Here is a 22,614-nt window from a genome sequence, read left to right as displayed (position 1 = left end):
CTTGTCAATTAATCAAATCCTACAGGCCAAGGAGATCATTTTTTGACTCTTCCATTTTCTTCTTCCACTCTTTCATCCAGTTTAGGAAAAAGAATGCCTAAGGCATTTTGGATCTTTCTCCACAAGTTTGTGAGGTATCAGGACCTGTTCAACCCGTGAAAATTCGATATTCCATTCCAATTACAGTAATTCCCCCTTTCTTCTCTGAGTTCCTCATAAACTCCAATATTGTTCTCCAAATTGTACAAAGTGTATCTATCTGTTTACTGCTTAGACCAGGTTAAGAATCTATCCCTTTAATATCCTCAGCCAAATCAAGGTCTTTTCTTGAATCTACACAGTCATGCTCAAAATTCACTATCACTTCCCTTGCCTCCGAATCCTTGACTTCAGTCACACCAAGAGCTCTGGGAAGCTTTTGGAAACAACTCTGGACCCTCTGCCACGCAGTTCTTTATCAGTGGATTCTTTTTTCTTTGCTGGTCTGTATCATTATGCCAGTCTTAGAAAACATGCTGATCTGTACCTTAAACACCACTTCTAAATGCAGCTCCACAGCTATGCTAAAGATGAATGACCACAAGTCACAAGAACGAAGTATTCATTGTCTTTTTAGATTATAAGACTATCTAAATTTTAAGCAATTCCTAAATTACAGCTGCTACTGCTAATAACAACAATGATATAGCATAAAAATCAAGCTAAGAGTTTTGTCAATGAGTCTAAAATAAAATTCATGAAACAATAAGCAAAACACCACTAGAGGGCTCTTAATCCTTTAATAACAGCAAAGACTCTGGCTAATGAAATCTTCACAATATTCTTTACACATCTAGAAAACTTGAGACACTCATGAGTAGTAAAATATAAATGCTTAAAATAAATACAAAATCTGTTGTTGAATACAATGGCTCTCTCTGCTTAAGGAAGACCACTTTGTGAAATGCTCAGTACAAGTCCCACTGCCCCTAAGAATTTTGCAACAGGATTGATGACACCTTTCGGTTGTGAATATACTCTTTTCATCTCACCAGCAACTTCATATGTAGAACCAGATCAAGGATTCTCTAACATGTGGCGGGGAAAAAAAAAAAAAAAAAAAAAAAAAGTGAATTTTATAGCAGTACATTGCTACGAGAAGGCAGGGGCACTCTGGTGAGGGAAGTCAGTCCCTGGTTTAGACAGGTATAGAGGAATAAAGGGAATCCCCAATATGACTCAATGAGATTTGCAGAGATTATGGAAAATGTGAGATACAGAAAAATTGCAACACTGACACCAAAATAAACCATTTTTAAAATTTTGAAATGCCTCAATTGAGGCCAACAGACAAGAAAAGGGAACAACAAGGAAATTAAGAGTAGAGAAAACAAAAGATCACAAAATGGAGTAAAGGCCTCTCAGCCTTTGAGGCACTACATATTTTAGCTATTTTATTGGACCAATAAATATTTAAATAGTTTTATTGGACTAATACATCTTGGTGAATGAGAATATTCTAATCATTTTTATTGAGGGAAAAAAGAATAATTAAGTACCATGATCCTGATCAGGAGCTTCTAGGTTGTAACCATAGCCAAGAAGGGTGCGGACTGCTTCCCGGAGACTGTCTTTGTTTGACTTCTTGGTCCGATCATCCAAAAGGGCATAAGGGACAAGGCGCGGATTTCGTCGATTTTTCACATCCTGTGTAAATAAGGAAAATCAAAACAATTTTAAAAGACATACTTTGTCTTAAAAATTAGCAGCAGTATAAGAATTATGACTTACACTAAGTAAAATCATGTAATCATAAATATAACAAGCATTCTAAGATGCTCTAATGTTCTTGAAATTAGTAATTAAACAGAATGCAGTTAAAAAGCAAATAATACAAAACATTAAGCAGTATAGTTTGAGATCTATTTCATTTCCACTAATAATCTGCTAAATTGGGCATTTCACCCATACAAACAAGAACAAGAGATAAATGCAAACACCAGCTGAACAGTTCTTGAAAAAGAGATCTTTTGTTCTCTGTTTCTGAAGAAGCAACCATAAAAGGACTTGGTATATGCCTAAATTTCAGACATTGCCAAAATACAATTATATATTATTTTTTAATTACAGAACAAATTGTATGAAGAACTATACAAAATGCTACTAATTGAAAGAATATTATAATATTCCTAATACTAACGATTAAATGGATAATATATCCATGACTTACTATGTTAAGTACTCAAAACTATTATTTTCCACAACCAAGGTCATTTTTTGATGAGGTTTGATGTTGGGGTTTGACCTTTGATGAAGGTTCTTAATGTCCTTGAGAATATTTGTGATCAGCAATTAAAGTACCCTACCAAAATTAAACTGTTAGGCAAGACTTAAACTTTGTTCTTCAGTTTTATTAACACAACATTGATTAGATTTTCCCAAAGTGCAAGATTATCTTAATTGAAATAGTAAATGCTTAACTGGATTACTTAGGACTTGCAACATTTTTAGTGACAAACAGATTTGATCACTTATCTACATTTTCTTCTTTCTTCTTTCATCCTGTAAGCACCTGTTGGCAGTGAGAGAAACCAGACAAAAAACTGTCCCTATATTTCCTAATTGCTTGTTTCTCTTTTTTTGTAATTAAAAGCTGGGCATTTCAAAGACTTTCCTATTTATAGCATTGCCATTCTAAATTTTATCAGTGTATGAAGTTTTCATTCTACGTATATTTTGCAGGCAGAAAAAAAATGCAAATTCACTCTCACAAAGATTTGCAGGCATCTTCTATTTTCCTTTTAATGTTTAGAGACACATCTATCTGCCCTCTGGCTTACTATGGTGAGTAAATATAAGGGGAGCGACTAACTGGTGCTGGATGAAACTTAGTCCCATCAGTGAATTTCCTGCTAGAAAAATAACTATTTAAGGACAGGCATTATTTGTACACTAAAGGGGTCGTCAAGAGATAAAAATAATGCATTGCTGGACACACAAAATACTAGACCAGTGCTAGAGCATTGTTAAACTCAGTGGGAAGTGGAGTTACACCAGAATCAACATAAAGACCATGTTGGGGGAATTCTCTCCATACTTCTTTAAGCATAATAATCCTCTGATATGTGGTAGATGTGGAAAAGGACCATTTCCAAAACACAAAGGAAATACTACATGGTAGTAAATATTGTAAGGAGTTACTAGCTCTTTGGTCTAAAAATATTCACATACACATCAAAAATGACATATTACAGGTATAATTATTTGTGTAGCAAGAGATAAGTTTCCTGTGAAAAACAGATGATGTATGCCCAAAAGGACATTATGTCTTCAAGAACATACATCAGAAATTCAGAATAACAGTTACGTAACTTCTTCTCCACATAGAATACAGTTACAATAATGTCCTGATAACTGCCATAGCAACTAGCAATGTATACTAACATACTGGTAATCAGCTTATAACATTATATGATAATGAAATATAAGCACTTTTAAAAAATGTCTCAGGAAAAAGTTAGATTGGGAAAGGAAAAAAAAAAAGGAAAAGAAAAAAAAAAAGGAAAGAAAAAAAGGAAAGAATCACGAGTAATAAATGAATTCAATCTTACAGAAATGTTTCCTTAAGTCTAGGGAAACCCTTTCCACCAAATCAAGAATGTGCTTAAGTATGAATAAGAATAGGAAGTTTTATTTTAAATAATTTTGTTCTTTTTTTCTATTATTTGTCTATTTGTACTTTTGAATGCTCTACTTATTGTTGAATTAAGAACTGATCATAAATCACTGCTATACTGATCATAAATTTATTTAATTCTCTTTTGGACCTCTGTGGTTTAAGTATAGCTAATCAAGAGAATGATCCTATGTGATTAAGCTTTGCATAGATCTAATCAAGTCAACAAAAAAACTGATTAGCTGAGTGTCGTAATTGTTTTGTAGAGCATGAAAAGAAAGAAAACTCAGCCTAACCTGTTGGGTTTTTTTGCCAGATTTTTCCAAGTTCAGCAATCTAATACTGTGTTTTGTAATTACTTCTTCAGCAAGTAACTTGAGAGAAAAAGGAGATTTTCTCCAGAGGAAAAGAAATTTAAAGTCTTTCACAAAGTTATTTTACAACTGGTTTGAGCTGGGTAGCACACACAGTTTATGTAAGTCTGTTTTTGTCTTCAGACCTACGAGACTACAGCATTTGATAAGGGTCTCTAAACTCTGACTGCTCCCTACTACAAGGAATAATTCTCACAGTGAGCAATGACAGATAATGGAAAAGGAAAAAAGGAGTCCTTATATAGCTTTGTCCTTATTTAATGAAATACCAACACCACAATCATCATTTAGAATGGAATGCAGAGTTAGTTACTGGACATAAGAAAAGCATAACATAAGAAAGCAGAACAGCCATAGAAAATTATTATGTTATACAACATATACTCAGAAATTCTTGTATCACAGTAAACGAGACAAACATGAATTAACATATGTGTATATATTTGCAGAGATACATGGATTTGATACTGGTCAAAAAAAAATGAAAGCAATCATAAATACCTCTTAAGAATAGGAGAAAAGTACTATGGAAAAAATACCCGAACACACAACGAACATTCAAACAGCCTCATAAAACTTCCATTAGAGGTAATAATGCAGCTGCAAAACAATTAAAAGAGGCAAGACACTGGAAGATGAAGAACTGCATATATTCATTCAGTGAGGATAATAAAATAAAAATAAGAAAGAAACAAGAGAAGCATCTACACTGTCTAAGGGAGCACAAAGTACCACAGCCAAATTGTCTGAAAGACGCTATTAAGAGATATATATTGTAAAAATGTTGTATCTTCATAGGTAATTCAGCAACAAAGTACAAATCCTCATCTAAATCCAAAATGATAAAGAACAACAATATAATTTTCAGTTGTGAACAATTTGCATTTAATTGTGAAGATTTGGTCATAAATGTAATCTTTTAACCTGCAAGGCAATTTTTCAATCAGTCCAGAATGGAAAAAAAAATCATAAAATAATGTTTGGGGCTCAAATGGTTACCACAATGTCAAAAACAAATCAAAAAACTCTTTCATAGCACAAGTATGTATATTTTAATTGTTTAAACTGATTTACACCAAGGATATGTAGCACCTTTGCCTGTATCAATCTATTTTATCTACCTTGGATCATTTACTATTTCCCCAGTTCTGAAGAGACCAACCTGAAGCCAACAACACTCTCTCTTAAAGGGACATTGTCAAGCATCATAATGGTTTTGTGCTTGTTTTTCACTTACCGTTGACACTTAATACCTCTTAGAAGGGGAAGTGTGTACATTTGCTAGCTTTTTTGTAACTCCTGCTCCTTTTATGGAGCAACAAGCTACTGTGGCTCTGCCTGAATTAAAATACTTACTTGTGTGTCATCACAACTGTCAACACAGTTCTAAAAACAGGATTTATTAGTTAACTTATGATCTCTCTGCTGGCTGGCTGGCTGGCTCTGCAGCAGCAGAGCAAAAAGACTGTATACGTGTAGTCATGTGCAAACAGCAGCTACCACTTATTAAAAAACATCCTGATAAGCAGTGGTGGATCCAGAGGTAACAAAAATGTCAATCTTGCAATGCATATTCCCCACCAGATTATAACCGGAAAAGTTGACTTATATATAACCTACTTGACAGTATCCCTTTAATTTTTTATATTGTATAATCAGAAAATGATGAGGCACTCATGATGGGACAGACCAACTAGATCATCTAATCCATCCTACAGGCACTGCATAATTGCAGTTTATAATATCTTTTCCAGTGATTAGTTCAATCTTCAATCAAATTTCTGTGAGCTTCCTTCCTTTAGGAAACTATCTCACAGCTCTCTCTTTAGTATTACAATATAGACCATCACATCATCTTATACAGTACTGTAACATGTCACAGTAATATGATGGGATGACAAAATAAAGCCATTTTTTGAGACAAGCAGAAGCACGCAGTGGATAGTGCGGATAACAGCTAGCAGTTTCCCATGTCATACGTATGGTCAAGTAAATGAAAAGGACCTGTATGGCACCCAGAAAGAAGCACCTTGCTATTATGCTCTCCTCTTTTGACTTTTCATGAACTGTATTTGTTCATAAATTTGTTCACTGCACATTGTAAGTACTTTTGGAATTTGGTTCTCTTTTTTATCCCATAGAAAATAAACACAATTGTTTGAAAAGAGAAATACATAATTCAGTTAAGAACAAATCAATACCAATATCCAATGCATGGCTTCGGCAGGACATGCCATCAGTGGGAAAGCTTTCAAGGAGACCATCTAGCTGCTTAGCTGTAAAAAAGGCTACTATAATCAGCCTGCAAAGTTTAAGGGCGTAAAGAACACTATTAATCTTGCTGATCTGATTCCTGAAGCTCATAAATACCCCTGAGCTCGGAAATCATCCTGAGGACTCTGAAAGCATAGCTATGACACTGCTCACCACTGCATTACGTTCATAGGAACAGTGCCCCATTCAGTACACAGATATCTTCAGTCAGCTTTAACAAAAGAGATCTAATATGATATTTGAATATTTAAATAGGAAATATCCAAAACTGTGGACTTGAAATCCTGATTCAGTAGCTTTCCAACTCCAAACATGCCCAACTTCACAAGCTCTTAAGCTTTACACCTCCAGGTTTCTCTTCTCCTGTTCATAACAGTCTTCATCTTGGTGGGGATGAACAGTTCGATAAAATACCTAAGCCTGGGGAAGATTCAGAGAGGAGATATTTCTCTAAGGCTTTTTCAGAATTCAACCTGATATTCGGAGCTTGATACACACCGACTGCTTAAAGAAAACCTAACTAGAAGCTAATGGGAGCTAATATTTTATTTTAAAAACTGAATAGCTATATGTGATAGTGACACTTTCTTTATATAACAACTTGTCCCTGGACATCAAAAGTATATAATTTTTAACCCCTTAGGCTTGTCATTACTGAATTAACTTCTACAAGTTCTCTCAGTACCAGACTGCAACTTGTAATGAGTGGGACTGCATTTTATGCTGAGCTTTGCCAGCCAGTACTCAGGATTCCTACTAGGAAGGTTAGTATCTTGGGGAGGTCTGCACTCCAAGGCTAACCTCCAGGAGAGTGTTTTATAGATTTTTTATACGAGTCAGTGTATAAAACATAGAAACTGGTTCTGCGACTACATCAGAGCCTAGCTCCTTCCCTCTGCTCTCTTTCCGTGAGTCTCAAAAGCGCCCCGGCACAGCCCCACGATATTTTGGGTTGCACAAGGAAGTTATTCTCTTTCCGCCAGCACAGCACAGAGAACCGAGGTGCCTAAGAAAGACTTCAGAGTCCTCTGGCATTAAGTTGCAGTATCTAATTATAGGTGCTCACATCCCTTACTGGATTTGTCTAGTCAAACTACATTTTTCACTAAAATTGTGCCTAAAGCAGCTCCACTGCATTTCAGGGAATATAATAAAACTAATGATTGATTACTACCACATCTAGTCTCTTTAAAAGTACAATCCTCACCATTTACATCCAAAGATATACGAAGACACTGTAAAAAATATGCTGCTTGAATATAATGAGAAATTTGTTCTATTTTGTTTTGTAACCAGAATGAATTTGCCTTGCTACAGCTTTCACTGATTATCTCCAACCCAGTAACACTGAAAAGTCTTTCCTGGTATCATTTAGCTGCTTTTCTCATTTATATCTCACCAATTCAGGAAGCATATAATGCAGCTGCAAACATACTGTGGTAAATACAGCAATAATATGATCAGTTAATACAATCTTTTAAAGATATTCAGATGTACAGGGTATGTTAACCCGGCCTCAAGATCTAAGAAACCTTATTCACTGCATATGAGTGGTGGGTTTAAATTTTCCCAGTATTAGTTAGAAATGTAATTAGCAAACACACATTTGGTTTCATAACTTTTTATTAACCAAACAGTAAATTTGATATGCCTTAACTGCATTTAATTTGCAGATAAATCAGTTCTTCTATCAAAGCCATAACTATTTTTCAATTTTCATTCGAGCCCTGCATCAAAAGTGTTTGGCTTCTGATAGAAGAAATATCAGGGGAGGCTTAGTACATATTATTGCATGTATTCTTTAACATACCAGAAATATTTCCTTTGAGAATTTAGAGATAGGCTCTAATTCTAGATGTGAATTGTGCACAACCATCACCAACACAGGAATGAAAGAGTGGGTCCAAAATAAATTAATCTGCTCTCCCTACCTCTCAACAGAGAAGTATCTTCCCAACACTTCTCATGATTAATATTCTACTGGAAATATTAAAAGCACTTTAAAGGTTCATCCTTTCCTTACTTAAAGATGCAGCACCAGGGCTAAATTTAACCCTTTCGTAAGCAGAGGAGTTCCACAAAATTGTATTATTTTCAGTGTCTATACAGTAGGAATATTATAAACATTACTGTCTACAAACATAAAAATTGTCTGCCCAGATCCAAATAGAGAACATAGGTTTCTGACATAGTTCACCAAAGTACCAAAGTAGAGAGCTTTATAGTAAAAATTTTACAATGGACAGCACTGAAAACACTATGTGGCATATTTTGTCACATAAAGTACATTTTTGGTAATGTAATGAGTTTAAGCAACTAACAAAATATATAAAAAACAATTTTTATGCAAAAGTTCTGCAAATAGAGTAAGTTTTGTTTTAGCACAAAAGCAAAATTTGAAATGTGTTGAACTGAAATGAAGTACTTGAATTTTTGACGAAAATAAAAACATTGTTTGTAGACAGGAAACCGCATGTACCTAAAAAACTATTCCTCACTTTTGCAAAAATAACCATCTTTTATGTCCCGTACAAATGCATGAAAACCAACTTTTTTTTTTTTCCCCAGAGGGTGAGCTTTGCTAGAATTTCATAGTGAAATGCTACTAAACATTTGTTAACAGAAATGAAGATATTTTACCTTACTTAAAATAACTGAAAAGTAGAATACGACAGCTCATGGAAAATTGCTAGCTGTCTTAAAAAAAAAAAAAAAAAAAAAAAAAAAAAAAAAAGTAAATCAGGTTCACAGTATATCCATTGGTTATGTTTTTTTAGGAAAGAATCAGAGACCTGGAGTTTTGTGGTTGAAAATCCACCATGCTTATTTTTTACTGCCATCCACACATCGTGGCAGGCATCAAAAGCACTGCTATTCACTGAAATAAAATGCTCAAGCAGGAATGGAACTTGGAGACTTATCTATTCACTGTTAGAAGTGACCTCTGCCAGAACTGAAACATGTTAGCAAACTGAGTACCAGAAGTTTACACTCTGATTTTCCTGTGTAAACAAAATTATTCAATTTCCAGGACTGCAAATGTTTAAACAATCATCCTACTGAAAGTCAATGCTTACATTTCCTAAGATAGTAGAGGATATTAGCTTTCCAGGCACTTCCTGCAAATAGCATGCAATTTTCTCACCCTGGAGTTTAGATAGCATATGAGAATGCACTAACAATATTTTAATACTACTTGAGTCCCATATTGCTGGAAGACTTAGCTGAAGAATTGCTTTAATTAAATATTTTGTCCTCTTGACTGGTACACTAACATTCATTATCCACATTCATTATCCTCATTTAACTGTGACTGGAGTTAGCCCTTACCTGCTGGATACCATATGTCCAGCCCTGCCTGATACGGTCTCGTGCCCACACGTTGTGAGCATTCTCTGCCAGCTTATCCACCATAGCTTCTTGAGATGGGGTCAGTTTGATAAAGCTCAGATCCATGGGAGCAGGCTTATATCCACTTGACAACTGGTAACTGTCAAAAAAACAAAGAACTTGCAGTTACCTTCCAGTAAGAAAAATTTAAGACAAGTTGCAAAGGAAGCCAATTACAAAGATACATGTATGTAACATAAGCATATAAATAATCTATCTTTGGACAGAAAGAAAAATAATGCACTGACATACATCTTTGTTTCAAGCTAATTCTATCTGAATGGGATGAAATAGCTGGGAACAGAAGTGATCCAAAATGATCTGAAATAAAAATGTTTTAGAAGTATCTTAGTATTTTCACAAATTTAGATCAGCAGATATAGATTAATGTTATCTATTTAAATACTTATACAAACACTGTTGTTATTAACTCTGAGCACTTAAAATAATATTTTCTTCCTGTTACAGACAGGGATGTGAGAGACAGAACAGCCAAACGGCTACCTCAAGACCACATATGAAGTTTGTCTAATATTCATTTCTCTTTATAATACTTCATTTCTTAGCTGTCCTTCAAGCCCTAGGGTAAATGATCTACATAGTTTAAAATGTAAGCATTATTTCAGAATAGAGACAATTTTTTCACTATTTTTACCAGTCCCAAGAATAAGGCATTATTTATTTTCATGAAGATGTTCCTACGGAATTCTAGTCATCTCCCACTTTGCTTATGATGAAGCTTTCTTCAGTAACAGATGCAATGTGTATGGTAATGGATGAAGCACAGGACGACTTACTCCCAAACCAAAGATACCACCCACACCACAGGAATTTAGCAGTTTAAATCACCCCTAGGCCCAAAATTTATGCAATGCCCCCATCTGACTGTGGGAGACTTGCTCAGCACTTGTCTCCAGAAGGGAGGGGATGCATCAGTTTTTGAATAAGTGCTTGTTAAAACAGCAACAAAAACATTAATAATATTAATAACAAAACAAATTCTTTGGCTAGAAATTGACATGCACTACCATTAAAATTTTCAATACGGAAAGAATCAGACATATAGATGTGGTTACAAATCTTTGATTCTTCACAAACAGTTATACATAGAAATAGGAGAAAACATTCAGTTTATATTAATTAATGATGACCAAGCAAAAACAACTGAACAATCATTCTATTCCAATATCCTCCTTAATCTATGGATGAGAATAAAGCAAAAACATTTAGAAACCTTATTAAAACATCCCTATAATATTGCAAGGAATGCTTCACAGCTTTGAGCTACAGCTAATATCTTAAAAAGCACATGATTTTATTTATTGATTTTCAGTCATGTAATTTTATATATAATACATTGCTCTACAAATGTCATCATTTCAGGAAATATTAATATTTACTGTAAAGTTGCATTTGTAAATTTACAAATGCGTCTTTTTTGACTCATTCAACTCACAGATCCTTAAGCTGAACAAAAAAATTTAAAGGTACCAGGGCATATCAGCCATCTCTTTAAACTTACTCTTTGTCTGAATATTCCAATATTGTGGGCGTTACGTGGGTAGTTAACTCATCCCCAAAGTTTTTGATTACTTAGTTCTAAATCTCTTAATTACAGAAATCAATTTGATGATAATAAGTGAATCTGCTAGTTGCTGACATTTTTCTCCACAATAAAGACAACCTGCTTCAATTTCAGATAATGGCATCAGTGAGATATTTAAACTTCTTATAAAGTGCAACATACACATGCAGTATAAATGCATCTGTCAGGGTTACTGGTATGAGTCATTAACCAGTTTTATGTGCAGTACTCTCTCTCCCTCTATCTTATTAGTTTTAGTATCAGGTTTTTTTAGGGTTCAGTAAACCTAATTAAATTCAAGGTTTTGCAGATTCAAACTCAATTTTTAAACTCTTTTTCGCCAGACATCAGGTGAGTAGGTAGAAAAGGAAGGGACAGTTTATTCAATAACCTAAAAGCTCTGGCAGTTTACCAGGACAAAACTTCCTAGTAAATCAGAATTTCCATCAGCAAAAGTTATTTTTGCAGTACACATTATTTACTTGTTCAAATTGGTACAGAAACACTTTTTTTGCTGGGTGATGCTATATTAGAAAAGGGAAATTTCTGTCAGTTAGAAATATACTTCTCCCTAACTCACAAATAATGTGGACGCCAAAACTCTGAAGAACAGACAAAAATACAAAATTTTGCCTTAATATATTACAATCTTAACCGTTAAAAATAAGACATCATGGAATAAAAAAAGCAAAGTCTTAAGAAGACAGATACAGTAAAGCTGCTTGGAAAGTACAGAAGATGAGCTAATTACATTCAATTTATGTCTGCTGCTTTGTTTTTTAAAATAGCATAAAGCTGTTATGTCAAGCAGATATGAGAACTGTTAATAAATTATTACAGGAAAGTTGACCAAGTGTTTGGATATTCATCTATATCACGTACAGCAACAGAAATACCCCAAAGACACAAAATGTGTCATCTCTTCTCCTATCAAAAGCTTACCTTTTTAAACACTACATTCTGTAACATGAGCAATCATTTGAAAACGGAGACCTTTAATGAAGATATCCCACATTCTGAACTAATTTATAAGCAGCATTAATAGTAAAAAGATGATGGGTAAGTGAAAAACTCAAGTATAGTCTAATACACTTAAGCTCAAATAAATTGTAATAATAACATATTCTTATATATAATTTATCCAACATTTCAAAAGTTAACAAAATTGATTTATATTAGCCAAAGAAATCAGCAGCCTGACAACTGCAACAATTACAACTCATTATTGCCATTGGTAACCAATTTTGTATTCTTAGGTTAAATTCATAACTTAATCTAACATAACTTAACATTGTGACAGGTTTTCCAGAGAGGCTGATATTTATCAGTGTTTGTTCAGTGTTTCTTGTGAAAACTAAGAGCCATTAAGGGGGAGTCACCCTTTTAACATTACTCCCAGTAGAAGCTCCAGACCAGAGATGTGAATGAAATAAAGAAAAATGAAGATTCCATTCCTACCATTAGAAGAACTTAATACATTCTGTTTACATCAGGTAGCAATCAAAAAAAGGTCATTCTGGATTTTTTTTAATTAAAGCCAATTTAAATAATATTCCTTTTCCTGTCTCATTGTTTGTTTTTACAGGTTTCATGGTTATCTCAAATTGGTCCCCTGTATCTGAGCTGAAGCTCAATTTATTTGTTCCCCAGCATCCCAGGCACTCTTGGATCCTCTGTCACTGCCATCTGCAACACTGGACACATGAACACAGAGGCATTGAACAGATCAGGTATTTGCCAAACCATGCAGCAAGTTCATTCTCAGATATTTGGCAATCGTATAAAACTAAGAAAAGACAACTAAGTTGGAGAAATGATCAACTTATTTTCACAGTGCACATATCCACTCACCTGACTCTCCATTTCAGCAGTTCAGAGAACACATACTCGATGAACATAAGGCAAAAGTAATATTTCAGATTCTTACAAGACTCTGTCCAAATTATTCATGACGATTTTTATACTGGTCTAGGTATAAACTTTAAAACTATGGGCTCAAATGTACATTAGGCTTTATTACTTACCTACATATGTCTATTATCAAGTACATTTCATAATTTTCAGTTGTGTTTATGCTCTTAAACTCTGCAGTTTTTAGCAGGAGGGCACACTGGTCCTGAGAAAGTAACAGGGGCACTTTGGGCGATAAAAGCTGATCTCAGAGCTGCAGTAGTAGAGTGCACAATACCAGCCTGAGCATCACTAAAACTCTTGATCCCGCAGGGCAAAAGTCAAGAAGCTGTACTAGTCCTCACTGGTTCAAGTCACTACATGTTCATTCTTTTAAAAGGTTCTTTAAATATTAACACAACAGCAAAATACATTGACAAATTTGCTATAAAAATGTAAAGAATGTGTAAAAACTTTTAAAAAGTGTCTGCAATAGATTTTTTCATTTCATTTCAAAAGAGTTTTAAAATGATCAAGTGATTGTCAGGAATTTCAATGAATAACATAAGATTTTAGCTTTGCATATCAGATGGTAAATATCTAAAGAAATGGCATGTTTGTAGACACACGAAAATTTCTGAAAACTCAGACATACATGCAAGTATCAATAAAGCTAGAAATACAATACAGGATCATTAAAAACACATTTTACTTAACTCATACTGCCTAACAACAACAAAAATATGAATTTCAGCTTACTTCTTTGGAAGTTTCATTTTTTTCACTTTTTCTTCAGCGTGTTCATCAGCAATTCCAACATGGCTGCCTAATGCTAGCAGTGTTCTAGAACACAGAAATAGGTGACAAATGACTGTCAATACTTCTATATTCAGAGTTTTCAGTTGATATGTAAATGACACTGCATTAAAAAAAAAGATCTATGGGAATAACAACATAAATAACAACATAACTTGTATTACAGTATGGAAAGATCTTTTTGTACATGTAGCACATTTACATATATACATATTTTTGTACATGTAGCACATTAATTGAATGTTAAGAAAATACCACAAGACGTTTTTAAATTCTTAAATGAGTGAAAAACTTAAAAAAAGAACTATCTTACAGTTTAGCTATTTAATCTCTATGAGACACCAGTTCAAAGATTCTCTTCTTTTAACATATATTTATAGCAATAAATGATTTGTACAGAAATATTGGTCAAAGATATTCTAAAGATTCCTTAAAGTGAGGAGAGAAGGCACCATATACCATCTTAAGGAGGAAATACACTACAGAAATGTATGTATCAAAGTAAATTGATTCTGAGAAATGACTTTGTCATGTTTTTTCATAAACTCTTTAAAAGTCATTCTTACTTTTTATTTTTATTCTTTTAGCTTTTACAGAGGCCTTCATAACAGCGGTAACTATTTCCTCTGCAGCTTACTCTCAGATATAATGTAGGAAGAACTACACGTTCACATCTCTAGCATGAAGCCAATGTGTTTTCTTTTGTTTTTTCAGAATGAAATCTGTCTTAACTATTAACAATTTATGTGTGGTACCACTCCTTTATGCCAAAATCCTTTTATGTCATTTTGTTTACTTCTAAGATGATGAAAGGAGAAAAAGCAAAATGTGCCACTTTTCATCCCTAGAATGTTTGTCCATGAACAGCCTAGAATGTGTTAATAGGTTTTTGATTATCTCAAACCTCTTCCTTAGAGTTACATTATTCAACAGCATAAATCTTGTCTCATTCATATTCAGCTGTTGATCTATTACTCATCAATTATTTGTTTATGCATTTACTTTCAATATTGGTTACCAAATCTTACTTCCTGTGACCCAGATGCATTACTAAAATATTGTCAAGAAAATGAAAATAAATGCTGGACAAAAGTAAGGGATCACTCGGCTCTAAAAGGAGGCAAAGCTACAGTATCCTCAGAATATCCTTCAGTCTTTACAATCTCCGAGAGAAAATGCAGGACAGAGAAAATGTGAAAAAATGAAGACGTAAATGTAAAATGTAAATGTAAAAATATCACAGATCATAGACCAAAGGCCAAGAACCAACATGTACCGGCAGACTGTAATTATGAAAAACAAGTCAGAGAATGGAAACCAATTTGCTACTCCCCCCCTTCGCTATCCATCTTTTTGAATGTAGTGAAGCCTAAAATTTTAATAACTCACTTCTCAGTTTAGAATATTCTTTTTGTTGTCCTAACCCACATTTCTATTATTGAATATATAAGAAAGCACTTCTCGCACACAAAATTTCTTTTCTCCAACTTTGCCTCCCAGGACCTCTTAGTTTTCTTGTAGTCTAAACAATGTAAATTACCTCACATCTGAGAATGAAATATTACTGACTGAAGTTATTAAATTTGGAGTCAACCTCTGAGGGTGATGTATATGCCTTTGTTTGAAAGGAATTATGCAAGAGAAATCAGAGTGTAAACTTTGGTCTCCAGTCCCAATTTTCCCACTATTTAAGAAAGGTGGAAAACGGGTTTGATTTGTTCTTTTCTCTAATAAAAACAGACTCCATCCCCTGCTTTACTATATTAACTACTCTTGAATTAGAATTGAAAAGCTGGACCTCTAGCAGTATTCCTCTGGACAGATGAATCATCACAATTACAGAATGGCTAAAGTAGAAGAAACCTCTGGAGACCATCTAGTCCAATCCCCTGCCCCTCAAGCAGGGTCCCCTAGAGCACATCCCACAGAATCATGTCCAGGCAGGTTTTCAGTATCTCCAATGAAAGAGATTCTACAACATAACTGGGCAACCTGTGCCAGAGCTCTGTCACATTCACAGTCAGCAAGTTTTTCCTCATATTCACATGGAACTTCCTGTGGTTCAGTTTGTGCCCACTGCCTTTTGTTCTGTTTCTGAGCACCACTGAAAATAGTCTGGTCCCAACCTCCTAACACCCTCCCTTAGGATATTTGTATACATTTATAGGATCTCCTCTCACTCTTCTCCTCTCCAGGCTTAACAGACCCAGGTCTCTCAGCCTTTCCTCATAAGAGATGCTTTCATCCCTTACTCTTTGTAGTCCTACATTGGACTCTTCTCAAATAGCTCAATGTCTCCCTTGTATTGGGGAGTCAAGACTCAGACATAGTACATGCACCCATTGACCTTCTTAGTCACAAGGGCACATGCTAGTGCATGGTCAACATCTTGTAGCGTAGGATGACCAGGTCCTTCTCCATGGAGCTGCTTTCCAGCAGGTCAATCCCTAATATCATATACTTCAAGGAGATTCTTAAAGTATATTTTTAGTTTCGGCTACATGAGCTAAACCACATGGTTACACCTCTTTAACTCCAGTTTAGATTAGGTAGTAGGAGTTAAATACCAAAAAAAGCAATCTACAATGTTTTCCTTCTGCAATACACATTATCTGCTAAGAATACTCCACACAGCTAAATTTAACTGACATAAGCCATACCTAAATCCTGTCTAGCTCTCTCATCTATCACCAGAATAAGCAGGAGAACATGTCTAAGAGTAGAAAACAGGATGAAGGAACTGACTTCAACTAACTCTAATTTTCTTGTACTGTAAATAATCTTAAAAGAGGAATTTGAACCTTATATTATCTTATATTATCAGGACAGAGTAATACAAATGAGAGACAAAGGAGAATAAAAAGGCAACTGGGGCCTGAGAATCAGGTTTTAATCACTTCTCCATTCACTTCTCAAGCAGATTCATCAATGCTAGTGGTACCTGAAAGAGCCCTGAAGTAGTTAAGAGCTAGAGAAGAAAACTAGTAGCTGGATGTAACTTTCAGCATAATACTGATACATATAATTATCACATACATAGCTCAGTAAATACATAGAAATGGGAGTCAGTCACAGAAAAATAAACAAAACAATAAAAGATCAACCTATAAAATAAATTTAAAAATGGACAGAAACAGTATCAATGTGAAAGCATATTTAAATCCTACGAAATTTGCAGTGGTAACTCATTCCTGCATCTTGACATTTCATACAGTTTAGCATTTATCATTCATAGTAATGTCCATTCATGTTGAAAAATACATGGAGTAATGAAAGAAATGTTGTGCCAGATGATATGACTCAGAACTTCTTTGTTTTCTGCCTCTTTTATCCAATAGAGCTAGCAGCAAAATTGGCAATAAGCCAACAGAGAAATCCAGTTACAGTAAGGACTTATACTTGTCATCCTGCAACTACCTCAAGAATGCAGTAAATGGTTCAATACAAATTGTAAAGAATTCAGTATTTAGTATGTGGCCAATTAGAGGAAGATTTTTTTTTGTTTCTGTCTTTTCCCTTCTCATCCATTGAAGTAGGTTTGTAATATCAAGAAAAGAACTAGTCAAAGTAGTTTACAGCTCAAGTTATCATTGCATTTATTAATCAGAATGGATTAACCCACTCATTCCTCACTTCAGAAATGAAATGAGTTTGACATTCTCATTCTAGTCCCTAAATTCTTGATGATGCAAAATTAGAATTGCATACTTCAGAAAGCAAGGATCAATAGAAGAACAAGATGGAAACTGAGCTCCGTAAGCATATGAACTTCAAAATTCAGAGAAAGACTTCATGCTTTGTGGCTTTCCAGAAAAGTACAATCACACACAGTAAGTCATCCTTTGTCAACATTGAGAATAGGGAAAAGTAACTATATTTTTAAAAAGTAGAGTGACAGGAGAAACACATATACTTCTGGGGCACAGCATCTATCAGACTCAGAAATATTTCTTAGCACGTTGGCAATGCAGTGCTACATATGGAAGAAATTATTTAAGTAGATTTCCATCATATTTGCAGCAGAGTAAGAACACACCTGCTTGACTGACAGTGCTAAGTTCAGGAATTATGTTTCTGCAAGTCACATAAGTTGATAGCTTGTACACACCTATTAATATCCCACTTCCCATGAAATTTTAGAGAACAGTTGGAGAGCTTCCATAACATTCACATATACAATTTTTCATCCACAAAGAGGAGAGAATAACTAGTTCTGTTTTGTGGCGACTAATACTGTTGACACAGAAATAGCAGCCAAAGGCCCTGAAGCAAAGCTGATTATTAACCATATCCAAAATATATCTGTTCTTTGTCAAAGTATGCTTTTTCAATAATTAAACCAAATATATTTATATATATATATAAAAAGTGTTTGTTCAAAGCCTCAACCTAGGATAGAGGAAAATGTTCCCAAATTGCCATTTCATAACAGGCATTACTATCCCTGCAAATCTCTATGGAGAAAAGGGTCACTGTAAGTTTTAAAATTTCCAGAAACTTACTTGAGTGTTTCAAGTGACATTTGCAAGTTATAATTTCTTTCTTGCTCTGGCAATTTTGAGAACTCCACTAAGCATGGGTGTTGTCTTTTGTTATCATCTCTAACCTGAAAAAAAAGAGTAAAATAAATTTTAAATTGTAAAAAATATATAAGACTAGCTGACATTTTAAAACAAACTAAACACAAACTACTTAAGGTTGATCTTGTCAGCATTACTCAAACTGAACAGCAATTCAATTAAAAAAAAAACCTTTATTCTCAGAATAAAATCATTCTGTGTTGGTGAGGCAGAATTTGCATTTGCAAATAAAAGGATTCTAAAGTGGAATATATGATAATTTGTATATTTTATTACATGTATGTTCACAAAAAATGTACAAAGTCCATGTTGTGTTTTGATATATGTCCATAAAATAATTTTATTTACAGGTTGTTTGCAATTCATCATCAACATCGTATTTGAAAAAATATGTCTCTAATTTGTATAACAACACTGATATGAACACTATTGAGTAATTATCCCATGATAGTAATGATATTCATAATTAAGGATAAGTTTACCCTCTCCCTTAATTCAGCAAATATTTGTGTTTCTTAAAATTATGGCAGTGGCATACAAGAAGAAAAAAAAGTGTTAAAGAGTCACAAATCATAAATTTAGCTGCACTGAAGTGGAAGTAGAGTCATAAAGATATTAATTAACAAAATCTTACATTTTATATACTTAAAATCATGATTTTTAAAAATATAAGTAAATATTTTATACAGCTTTAGTTTAATGCAGTCTATAATTAGGAAGGGATGACTGAGTATTCCACAGCTCTCAGTTTTGAAACTTTAATTTACTACTACTCAGTCAACAAAATATGTAAGAACTGTCTTATTAGCAGACTTAATTAGTAAAACATTGTTTTGAAAAATATTAGCTAAAAGATTCAAATAAAAATGTTGCTTGCTCATTTGTGACTACTTTTTCCCCATACTTGAAGCACTTTTTCCATACAAAGTTAGAAAAGGAAAAAAAAAAAAAAAAGATGGAATTTTCCCTTTGGCACTTATTTTTAGAACATAAATTTACTTGATTTCCAAGCTGAACATGTTTGACACTAACAGATGATAAACTTTGAAAATCATGAAGTAAGGAAAAGAAAGTTGGATCAGCAAACAGAAATAAATCCCAGCATATTTTTCCCCTGACAGGACATGCAGAGTTGTTATTCGCTTGACACCTGACAAATAACAGCTGTGCCACTGAAGACATTACAACCTCCACAGCTTCTGAGGGAGGCAGCCAGCCAAAAAGATGCTGAGAGTTAATGTGTTTTGCTCCACCAGAGGCAAACCGGGGAGCACTTCAACAATTCCACCCACAGAGTGGTTGGGAGTGAAGAACAATTCAGTGCAGGGGAGGACATCACAAGCGTAAACACTTGCTTCTTTTGTTCAAGAGACCCCAAGGAGAGGTACCGAGGAGAGGTACACCGAGCAGTGACTCCTGCTCATGAAGCAGCTTGAAAAGCTCTGTTGATACAAATGTCAGTATATAGCAGTATAAAAGCATCTTTTTCTTATTAATCTTTAAAGCTGCAAAGTGAAAATTGTTGCAAAACTAACATTAACTATGGCTATGAGGAATCAGATAATATTGCTGGAAAAGACAATGTTAACATTTGAAGTTAATAAGCAAAATTGATATACTTTTTCAAAAATCATCATTTGTACTCATTTAGTGAATATGAGATGGCTTTTAAATTATATTAACTGAAAAAAAATAAGGGCAGAATTTTCAATGATATGGTACCACCAAACAAGGTACAATCTGTTCTCCATAGCTTTGTTTGATCTGCAATTCATATAAACAATCAGAGCTGATGTTTAAAAAACTAAGAAGAAACTACTGACTTTCTAAGAAGAAAGTCAATAGTTTATAGACTGGCAAAAAAATCTGTCTTTCAAAAAAGTAATCCATCACACTTAAACTGATTGCTTGCCCTGCATATTGCATCAAATAGAGGAGCTTTCCTTGGGATACTTTAATACAAATGTCTTAAAATAGAAAAGTTGAAGCATTGTGCCAGAAGCATTATGCCAATAAATCCAAATGCAGTATCTAAGATTATACTTAAAAAAACCTGTATCATAACATGGGTGCATAAACAAAGTGTGTTAGAGAAAAGAGAGATAAAATGGACACCTGGACACCTTGAGCTATGGATGAAGTTTCTCTAACTTCAAGTACTGAGTGTTAGTCACAGGTGTACCCACAGAGTGAATATGAACATGGATCACTAAAAAGTTAAATTTATTTTTTATTTATCGGCTTCTATTTGTATTAGTTTTGTGCTACACTGATAACTAAACTGGATGCTACTACTCAATCCAGGTGTTTTAACATCAAATAATAAGACAACTCACATTGCTCTATAACATATCTGAGTAATATATTTTCACTTTTCTATCTAACTGCATAGTAATTATCCAGTTGAACAGCAGACAGTTGTTCATGAATTAGATTGCAAAATATTCACAGTCTCCAGGGAATCTTTCTCTGCATTTGAGGGTTTTATGTTCTTTGGGCAGATAATACTAACAATTTAACTCTCAACAGACTCCATCAAGATCATCAGCAGCTAAGAAGAGAAATGTTTATAAACAGACACAGAAAAGGTTTATTTTCAGATTTGTTATCCAGGCTTATGTATATGTACTAATAAGAATTCACTATAGTTTCCATTAAGAAGGACCACTCTAGTTTTCATTAGAACTAGTTTAAATATTTCCAATATTAATTATATTTCCACAATTATATTTCAGTCTATAACTACAATATATAATATTCCTATCACATGCTCATCTTTTCTAGGTTGCCTTCCACTCTTTTTTGAGCACAGTATAAAATCTACTACCTTACAAATATTATATACATGGCAGAACTTGTGACACATATGAATTCTTAACTTTTGTGGCAGGTTTTAAATATAGAGCAAAGGCTAATATAAATTAATACATGCAGATGCATGTCATGCATACCAAGTTGGGTAACTACGTACTTCTCATATCTGGATTTCTAACGAACCATCTAACAAAATTACTCAAAATATGCTCTAGCTTTGTTATTTTATTTGCCTATTTTGTTTTGTTACAGCTATAAATTCAGTAGTAGAAGTGTATGCAATATTAGAAGATACTAAGCACCAATCTGATGAAACGTGTATCTAAGAGGCAATATAAAATACCATGACCAGCAGATTTCTGGAATAATCTGAGGAGACATTCGAGCCTAACGAATATCTGCCTTCTAGTTTATTTGCTGGATTTTTCATGACACAAACTTTTAAAACTGAAAAAACACCACTTCTTCAGAAGGGCTAACTATTACATATAGTGCATTACAGCCAGAGAATGAAAGATGAACAACTTAAAAGATTTAGTATCTGGCTACATTCTGAATATAATAAATCTCATATATAATTACTTAAAACAAAATAATGTTCAAGGGTGCAGCTAGATTCTTGATGGTATGTAATTGCACACTAAAAGTACTTGCAGACTACCTCACAGCTGGTACGATTATCACAAAATTAGCATTTTTTTCTTTGACCTGGTGAGGAAGGCAACAGCAAGGCTACTCTGTTTATCAACTGCTTAAAATTCCTGTAGTATGCTATTCCCAATATAATATCTATACATCAGTTGTTGCATTAAATATGTAGTCTAAATTCCTCAGAAGACCAAAATTGTTTATTAACATAAATACATATATATTTCTTTATACATGTTTTCAAATTTTCATCAACTATGTTCTCTACACACTCTTCACAGTACAGGACAGTAGTCAATACCATTTGGGGTTCAAATGACTAGCCTCTGGACTTCTTTTATAAATGACTAAAAACATCTGATTGACAGAGTATATCACATTCTTCTTTGCATAAAAGCCAGAAGCCACACGCTTTCTTCTGCTTTGTTCCATGAGAAATAGAAAAGAGATAATAAAACAGCACAGGGAACATGTAAAACATACCTGAGTTTGAAGAGCAAAAAAAAAAGGAAAAAGAGAAAATTGATGGCATTTCCTCATCTTGGAAAAAAATAGTAACAGTTACTTTTAATCCATGTGAGACTGAAC

General features: G+C 34.0%; 1 protein-coding gene across 1 annotated transcript in view; it reads right to left on the bottom strand.

Annotated features, from left to right (window-relative positions):
• The window catches only part of RYR2 (ryanodine receptor 2), a 362,813-nt gene that overhangs the window by 124,902 nt on the left and 215,297 nt on the right, over positions 1 to 22,614 (bottom strand). Inside the window, exons 22-25 of the mRNA XM_088522870.1 lie at positions 18,487 to 18,590; positions 13,928 to 14,011; positions 9,634 to 9,793; positions 1,539 to 1,686 (exon numbers count right to left, since the gene is read on the bottom strand). Of these exons, the coding sequence (XP_088378996.1) occupies positions 1,539 to 1,686; positions 9,634 to 9,793; positions 13,928 to 14,011; positions 18,487 to 18,590 (496 nt within the window). The remainder of the gene's footprint in view (positions 1 to 1,538; positions 1,687 to 9,633; positions 9,794 to 13,927; positions 14,012 to 18,486; positions 18,591 to 22,614) is intronic.

The sequence above is a fragment of the Tinamus guttatus genome, unplaced genomic scaffold (genome assembly GCF_059628265.1).
Source record: "Tinamus guttatus ecotype Peru unplaced genomic scaffold, ASM5962826v1 Tinamus_guttatus_pri_ptg000011l, whole genome shotgun sequence".
Lineage (NCBI taxonomy): Eukaryota > Metazoa > Chordata > Aves > Tinamiformes > Tinamidae > Tinamus > Tinamus guttatus.
The sequence above is the reverse complement of the archived record's forward strand: the minus strand, read 5'-3'. Positions and strand labels throughout refer to the sequence as shown.